The sequence below is a fragment of the Asterias amurensis genome, chromosome 21 (genome assembly GCF_032118995.1).
Source record: "Asterias amurensis chromosome 21, ASM3211899v1".
Lineage (NCBI taxonomy): Eukaryota > Metazoa > Echinodermata > Asteroidea > Forcipulatida > Asteriidae > Asterias > Asterias amurensis.
Genome location: NC_092668.1, coordinates 13,449,024 through 13,458,146, shown reverse-complemented (window position 1 = coordinate 13,458,146; position 9,123 = coordinate 13,449,024). Strand labels below are relative to the sequence as shown.

Genomic DNA, 9,123 nt, shown 5'->3' with positions numbered 1-9,123 from the left:
ACCTGTAAAACTTTGGGCTCAATTGGTCACCGAAGTTGCAAGAAAACAATGAACGAAAAACAACCTTATTGTATAGAATTGTTCTTTTAGATGCATGATAAAGGCTTTCCCAGATAAATAATTACCTCTTTCTCTAAAACCGCATAACTTGGGGTTGTTTCTAACAATGTTTTACAATATCAACAGCTCTCCATTGCTCTTTAGCAACTACACTTCACGGTCATTAATTTTCGGAGTAATATTAATAACTAAAGGTAAACCCTCCTTTTTAGATTGTTTACCAGTGTACTCCTGTCTTTAATAATCACTGAATCAACCCCGAAAAAAAGGTGATTTTCTTCATGGCAACACATTGGCTGGTTCTAAACATTACTCCATTTTAAAGTATTTCTATCGCAACAAATTGACGCTCTTCACTAGACTAGGACCATCATTAGCTTAATCTATACATGGCCGATAAAAAATTCAACACTAGCCTCTTTTATTGAGTCAGATGATTAAGTACTGTACAATCCATAACCTCATCTTAGTCTAATTCCAAATGGGCAGTCACAACCACTGATGCTGATTCTCATCACAACAAAACGGGACCCAACTATTTTTTCCAATAAATCGCGGTTTGGTTACACTGCCCTCAAAGGCGAGACTAAAAATATATTAAAAGTCGACATAAAATTCTGCCAATGGAAATGTGAGAAAAAAGCTCAACATTTTCAGAAAAAACTTTTTTCTTTCTGTGGTAAGTATATAAGGCAAGGCAAATTATCAATTAATTGTTTTGACTGCTGTGAGATTGGTTATGTAGTCAAAAGTCACAGCCACAGATGCTAGACTCTGAACCAGTAAGCCATAGGTCCGGCTTTGGCTAACTCTATCATTCAACCACATCGCTTTTAGCAGGCTTCAAGACTGAAGCAAAAGCCAACACCGCAGTTTCACAAACACCAACTCTACATGTCAAGTTCCCAATGCAAACAGTAGAGTTTCATGTTGAAAACCATGTCTATGCACCGTACTATGTCAGACATGGTTTTATTTTACATTTCATTTTTTTTTTTGGGGGGGGGGTGACGTAACCATGGTTACACCCAACCACCTTACTTTGGTTTGAAGAAAAATAAGACAAAAACAACAAATAGCACCACATACATTTTAAATTTTGTTTTTGCAAGAAAAACATTTTCTCTTTTGTTGTTCTTGTTGAGGTATTTTCACAGAGCTGGATGGCAGATTTGGTTTTTAAATATTCATAAGGTTATTTACATATTTAAATGTTGTGTTACATATTCATACACAGTATCACTTCATTTCACTCCTTCCTATGTTAAATATTCTAAACAATGTCTATGGATAAAAATATTTTCTTACATTCGGTGGAATTCTTTACCAATTTAAAACACTTTTAAAAATCTATACAATACTTGTCAATTGCTATTAAACAAACTTTCTGCCCTGTATTTGGTGTAGAAAAATTGTAAATTTTGCATAGCACAATTGCATAGAAAAAGTTCTTTGAAAACTCAATTCAGGCTTTTAAAAATTACTGACAAAATAATTTAAATGTTTTAACATTAAATACAATCATAAAGAAAAGCATTTGTTTTTTTTACATTGGGTAGATAATCCAGCCAGAGTCAAAACTTTTAAAAATAACCTTAATATTATTCTTACAAAAATTGAACTAACTGCTGCAATATTATTTTTCTAAAATTTCCATCTGGTAATAGAGAGTCGGGAACCAGACCAGGTTTATCTATTTCAATCGTATACTTGGTGCCCAATTTAATTTTTCAATCTTAAAAATTATGGTCTAAAAAAATTCATTTTATTTCTTTTTCAAACTATATATGTAATAATTTTGATCTACAATATTTTAGAGTGGCCAACACCAATGACAGCCATTAAGGACTGCATCTTTGAAATCCTTAAATTCAGAGGCAAAATAAAGAGGTTCCATACTGTAAAAAATTTCACAGATCTGCTAAAGCATAAATCATTGCTAAGCACAACAACACTTTGATTTAAAAAATGTTAGTTTTGCACTGAGAATAAAGAAAACAATTTGTTTTCACCCTTAGGGCCCAATTTCATAGAGCTGCTAAGCACACAAATTTGCTAAGCATGAAAACAGGGTTACCAACCAAACTTCCATGTGATTTTCAGGATAAGCAAACAACAGCTGAATACCATTAACATGCAATATGCAACAAATGGAAATTTGGTTGGTAATCCTGTTTTTATCAAGGAAGAAATATCATGCTAAGCAAATTTTGTAATAAGCAGCTCTATGAAATTGGGCCCTTGTCACATGAGGCAACTTTAGCAGGCAACTTGGAGGCAACCAACTGCAGTGCATGCTACAGGACCACTTCGGTAGCACACAGGTAATTTTTTAACAATGTCTTACGATCCACAAGAAGATTAGGTGAACATTCAGATGTGAATGCCCTTTCTTCTTGGAGATTGCCTGGAACTGGTTGCCCGTAAATTGCCTCGTGTGACAAGGCCCTTACAGCGATGTGTATTTGGCAGTGTATACTCAGTACTTTCCTGAGTTCTGTGAAATCCACAGGCAAATCACTCAAGTTGGATTCAAACCCAGGACCTTTGCATTGCTAGAGCAGTTGTCTCACCACTAGACCACCGAGCTAGCACGGTGGCTAGAGACAGTTGGCTAGTGACCTTAATCTGGTAAGCAAGACTGTTTTTTTGCTTAGCTACTTTCAGTTCTTAAGCAATGAAATTGGACCCATTTCTGAAAGTAAAATTCAAACTGTCTTCCTGGCTTAAAGACAGGGTACAAAATTGGTTCAACATTTTTCAAGAATAACAATAACAATTTTCAATTTTTTATTATTGAGAGTTCATCGCCATGCAGGAACTCTCAACAAAATATTATTGTTTTCTCCAGTGTTACTAACTAATCATCTCACTCCCTTTCTTGTATACTCAATAAATCAAAGTTTAAAACAATCATCTAGGTCCAATTTCATGGCTCTGCTTACCATGGTACTCTGCGCTTACAGCCCACATAATTAAGCGCTTAGCAGGCCCTGTAAGCAAAGAATTCCACAGCAGGCAGAGCCATGATATTGGACCCATGCCAAGCCCTGTACTAAAACACTTCCACTGTTGGTCCATTGAAAAAATTTGAGGAGGAAAAGGTAATGATACAAAATAATATTAAACTTGGAGAAGCATGAACATCTTCGTAGAAACATCGAGACGGCTTGTACCATTATTTATTGCAGGGAGGTTATTCACAGAGGTAAAATGTCGTGGTAAGGCATCTTGGAGAACTTGTAAGCGAGGGGCATCAGATCCTAGTTGGAAAAAACAAAAACATGGCAAAAATAAAAACAACTGTTTAATAATAACAGGCGTGGAATTCCATTCTTGATAGGGCAAGGCCATTTTTACTTCGCAAAAGGTATGTTTATGTGTTGTACGCTTTGGATCATTTGTATGTGAGGGGCACAATATAAAATTTAAACATCATTAATTTTAATTGTTGTCCAACTTTAACTTTCTGGTTAGTCATTTGATATGAGAATACACAAAGCAAATCTAAAGCGTTTTAATATTATAAGCTATTATAGGCTGACACATTAAGCCCCTACACACACTCTGCTGGCAACAGCAGCCCTTTGAATACAGTGCACACCCAAAATCTGAGAAATGTGCACACCCAAAATTTGAGAAATGTATCTAGCGCTTCTTAGATTCAACTTTAGAGGGATAAAAACAGATATGTATTTGTCAAACGCTTTGTACCAAGGCATTCACAGATTAAACAGTTTTTGGATCCCCCCTCTCTAAAGCCACATTCCTCCTATGAAGGGATTTATTTCTCAAAATGTTATTAATATCAAAATATTAAATCAAAAGCTGCAGTGCTTCTTACCAAGTAAGTTTTTATGATCATTCATTTTTGGAGTAATTATCTAAGGTATAACCTCCCTTTAAATGCATGTCATGGTAAACTGTGATTGGGCAATGCAATAAGGGGTGGGGCTTAATAGATCCATCTACTGTTCTATAGTTCATGCAACTTACGCAAGATCATCATGCCATGCAAGGTCGGGTCATAGGTTAATTCAAGGTCGTTAGCTGAAGATGTTGGACTCTCGGACTCCTCGGAGCTGCCACTTATCCTCGTACTCGTCGGCCGGTTGTTGGTGAGTCTTACAACTCTGGAGGATTTGGTAACGCTTGTCTAGTTCCTCCCAGATATCTTGATCATCGATGCTGGTAAGGGTGGAGGGGGGAAGGGGAGGGGTGTGTGTCAGTAAGAATCATGCAAGACAAGCTGTGGGTGTGTTCGATTAGGTTCCCTGGGTCAACTCTGGTCTGCCCCCGGTACGTTCGAATAGCTTTGACGTCATTCCAGGGGCTTACCCCAAGTGCCCTGCTTGTGGAGTGGGTCACTTTGGGGCTGGCCTGAGGTGAATGACCTCACCCGGGGTCGACACAGGGAAGCTAATCGACTACACCCACAGAGACTGATACATACTTTCTGCAAACTCAAACGCAGTATTTGGGGCCACAAATGTGCAACGACAGATTTTAAAGATGTTAAATTTGCATTGAGGATAAAGAATATCATTTGGTTTTACCCTTACATCGAAGTGTTTAAGCCTCGTGTCAGGCATGTTACACCATTTTAAGTTGAGGTAAGAGACTTGTTATTTTTTTCCCAAATCACAAGAGACTCAATCTATTCGAAAATGAGTACATTACAACATTGAGTTTGAAATTGGATTTTACTTTTTAAGAATTCTCTGTTGATGACATCACAAGTTAAATGGCATAGATTTGCTGAAGTATGTAGCAGTCAACAGAAGTTTAACAGAGGTGGACAAATATTAGTTGGTCCTCAATTTCAAGTTAGGTATTAATGTGAGGTATACTTTTTTGATTAGCCCAAGAAATTCATCGTCACGATTTGCTGAGGAAAAATCGTCATCAAACTTGTAAAGTTGATCTTGTTTGCATCACTTTGCAAAAAGTATGAAGGAAAACAACCCCAAAAAACTAATGCATGCCACTGCTTGGACGCGACATATTAACTCTTTCTGTGTCCGCTTTTTTGTTTTTAACCCCAAAACCCAATCTTGATGAATTATGTGGCTTTGGTACATCCAAAAGTCAATAGCATTTCTTAAGTGATAACGTCCTCTCATAATAACCTGTATATTATTGGTCAAATGTGCGATTGATGCACTGTTTGAGTACTTAAAATAGATTGTCCATGTACAATAATGGCACTTTTGGAATAAATAAAATAGTACATACGAACGACTTTGATACTGAAAGAGTTAACACAAATGTTAGAAAGGCAATGTTTTTAGGATTGTTAGGGTTTCAACAGAAATTTTTATTGGAAGCATTGACTTACTTGGAAGGTCTGAGAAAGTTACTGATAGACCCTGTCCTCTTCGATAACCAGCTCCCACCTTTCCTTGTCTCCTCTCCGCCAGGCGACTTGTCCCGATTCTTGCCTGACCTGTCCACAGAACATGCCCTGTTACTAGCCCCACCTCCTCCAAGCCGATCAGGCGAGCGGTCCTTGCTCCCCTTCGAGCTGTCGACAGAGCGGGCTCGCTTGAAAATGTCCAGGCGAGAGATGCGGCTTCCGCGATTGATGGCACGGCTCCGGCGGGTGGCATCCTTCCTGGAGCGTCTCTCATCGGCAGGATCTTCCTTCACCTCCTCTTCGTCTGTTGGAGACTTTGGAAGAGCATGACCTATAACGGCCTCTGCACCTCTCAGAGCAGAGTTAGTTAAGATTGCTCGGGGGCTCCGTCCTCCAATCACATCCTCGGCTGTTGAAGCCTCGGCCGCCGTCTTCTTCTGTGCCTGGGCGAGGAGGTCTGGCATCGGTTCTTCCTCTTCGGTCTTCGAGACAGCTGCTGGAGCTGCTTTTGAAGGAACCTCCGATGGTTTCTGCTCTTCCCTCTTGCTATGTCTGCGACGGATTCCATGGAAACCAGATGTCTCTGTCCCAGGCCGAGTCTGCTCTGTGGTACTCTTCTTCAGGTCCATCTTCTCCTTTCGCATTTCTCTCCTTTCGTCTTTCTGTGTTTCCTTCCTCTCAACTCTTACTGTTTTCTTGGCTTCTTCCTTCTCTTTCTCCGCCTTGACCCTAGCAGCTTCTTGCTTTTCTTTCTCCGCCTTGACCCTGGCAGCTTCTTCCTTTTCTTTCTCTGCCTTAACTCTAGCAGCTTCATCTTCTCTTTCTTTCTGTCTCCTCGCCCGCTCCTCTCTTCTATTTTTTCTTTCTTGAACTCTATCTGGTTTGACCTCGGATTTAACCTCAGGTTTGACCTCAGCTTTAACCTCTGGTTTGACCTGCTGTTTGACATCCGACTTGACAGCGTGACTGACCTTCTGCTTGGTCTCTTTTCCAAGCTCTGGTTTGACTTTTGGTGGACTAGTGTGCTTGATATCCTGTTTGACCTTCTGTTGATTAACTTTCTGAGTCTCCACATTTCCTTCTTTATCTTTTAATTCTTTCTTAATCTCCTGTTTTACATCAGATTTGACTTTAGGTTTGACCTCCACCTTTACATCTGGTTTGATTCCGGGTTTTCCTTTTACTTCAGCCTTAGCCTCAGGTTTTGCCTCTTCAGTCTTTGCAGCGGCCTTTGTAGGATCCGGCGAGGGGTTGTTTCGCTCCCTCCGTCTCCTTCTCCGCCTCCCTCTTTCATCTTCCTCTGGCTCAGCTTCAGGAACACGAAGTGCTGGCGTTTCCTTAGATGGTTCTGTGCCTTTAGCAACAACCTTTCCCTTAGCGCCTTCATTTATGGAGTCCTGGCTCTTTGACAAGGATCTCCGGCGGGAGCTCGTTTTCTGCGACTCCTTCGAGACAGATCTCTTCCTGGCAGCTTCTTTCGGAGACTCTTTTCCTTTGGTCAGTGAACCCCTCCTTGAGGTATCTCTTGATAGATCGTTTTGTTTTGAGAGAGAGTTCCTTCTTTTATCGCTTCTTGTCACTGAGCCCCTTCTAGATGGCCCACGGTCATCATTATCTTTATCGGATTTACCCTGTTTATCCTCTGTTGCTTTGCTGGAAACTTCAGCCGTATTTGTACAAGACCCCTTTCTGCGAACGTCTACCCTTGCTGAGTAGTTTCTATTATTATTATTGCTGTTGTTGTTGTTCTCTTCGAGTCTGGTGGAGCTGGAATTTTGTCTGCGTTTTTGGCTTTGGTTGACAGTAAAAGTAGTGACACTAGAGTCTGACTTTCTCGTCTTCTCTGCTTTTGGCGTTTCCAAAACTGCAACCAGCCGTTGGGTCTTTGCGTTTCCGTTTTCCCTCATAGAAACCGATTTCTTTGGAGCTGAGTTATCTTCCGAGTTGCTAACAGACACAGTGTACTTGATGCGAGCCGCTGCTACTGACGAAACAAGCGTCGGCTTGGCATTGTTGTCTTTCCTTGTGCGTCGGCCTTGAGCAGGTGAACTGGTTGCTGAAGGTGATGGAGAACTATCTGTATTTGAAGGGGACTCTCCTTTCTTGTCAAATTTTGCCCGTACATCCGCGACATTTGTAAGCGACTGTCGGTGCTCCAATCTACCTTTAATGCTATAGAGTGATGGACTTGTGTCTTTGATACCTCTGGGTGACTGGATGGAAGGTCGACGTTCTGGAGACTCGGGAGAAGAACTAGCTTTCTCCTGAAGACGTTTTATCTGATTTGCAACAATGTTGGAAATGGAACTGTTTGAGGAAGCTGGCGAAAGACTCTGTGGGGAGGAGCGGACGCTGGATGACTTGCTGCCCCTCCTAACGTCTCCAGGTTGGTCATTCAAAGAGACCAGCGAGAAAGCCTGGCTCATTTGTTTTACGCATCCTTCACGAGGCCGCTCTTTTCCCTTCCTGCCAGTCAATGTGCTCAAATCTGACACATTAGGTGTACTCCCGTAATCCTGGCTGACGAATTTGCGCCGCAAAGTGGACACAGACTTTTCTTCTGGTTTCTGAGAGCGCATCAGGACAGGTTCCCGCTTTTCAGGAGTCTGTTTAGTGCTCACAAGAGAATCAGACGACTCCCTTCTTTCTGTTCGCCGGGTCTCAAAGGTGAACTTGGTATTGTTTTGTGGCTCTGGATCACTTTCAACAGTGTCGCTGGAGAAAGTCCGCTGTCGCTTCTCGATGGCTGCTCGAAGATCTTCCACAGATGTCCGCCTCTCCATGTTCAGACGTATTGCCATGGGCTCCTTCTCACGACTTGATGACCTCAAGGATCCTATAGGTAATATTTCTGAGGAAAGGGTTCTTGATGCATGTGGCCTCCTGCTTCGATGGGTAGATCTTTCAGGAGAATCATCCTTCCTTAGATTGGCTTGCCTGACAGGGCTTGTATGTTCTTTCATATCCCTTCTAGGCTTCTCATCTTTGCCTTCTGCTGGTTTATTTTCCTTATTTTCCCCAGATGAGACACTCTCGGGTGACTCCCTTGCTCCTCTTGGCGATGCTTGACCACCTCTAGGAGACTTCCTGTTGACACCTTTATTCTCCTCGCCAGCCATATCCTGTCTTCGTTTGGTCCTAGGGCTCAACTCAACAGCCTGACTCTTCAACCCATCAGCAAGTTTCACCAGCTCAATCTTTGGCATAACTTTCTTTGAAGTTGGCGACAAGGGTACCATGGCTTCACCCTCTGCCGAGTCCCTCGACTTCTTCAGTAAAGGCGATCTTGGTGACAAGCTGCCAGGGCGAGACTCTTGCGTTTTGGTTTGGTCTTCCTCTTTCTTGGCGAGAAGGGAATCCACAGCAGCATGGCTCTCCTGTGTCTGGGTCTCCTCAGGAGGGCACAGAGGTGGCTCTATGCTCCTTGGTCGACGGCGTTTGGGTTTTGTTTCAATCGGACCATAAAGACCGGGATACTCTTTCAGAGATGCTCTCGTCTCAACCTCTGGAGAAGCTGAAGGCTGTTTGACAGCTTCAGCCGCTGGTACCTCTGGAGTTTCGACTTCTGTTGCAACTGCAGGTTTAATCTCTTCACTCTTGACTTCCTTCTGTTGGAAAATTGACAGAATGAAACAGGAAAGTTAAGGTCAGAAGTCAGAGGTATAATTCATCCATCAAACATAATTGAATTCTGTAATGGCTATCAG

The 9,123-nt window shown here is 41.7% G+C and overlaps 1 protein-coding gene across 2 annotated transcripts in view; it reads right to left on the bottom strand.

Moving 5' to 3' along the window:
• Positions 1-1,094: 1,094 nt before the first annotated feature.
• Positions 1,095-9,123, bottom strand: part of LOC139952855 (uncharacterized) — a 69,568-nt gene continuing 61,539 nt past the window's right edge. For both annotated transcript variants that reach the window (XM_071952114.1, XM_071952115.1), the window contains 3 exons: positions 5,399-9,024; positions 4,057-4,248; positions 1,095-3,323 (listed from right to left, as the gene is read on the bottom strand). In XM_071952114.1, coding sequence (XP_071808215.1) covers positions 4,107-4,248; positions 5,399-9,024 — 3,768 coding nt within the window. In that variant the 3' untranslated portion in view covers positions 1,095-3,323; positions 4,057-4,106. The remainder of the gene's footprint in view (positions 3,324-4,056; positions 4,249-5,398; positions 9,025-9,123) is intronic.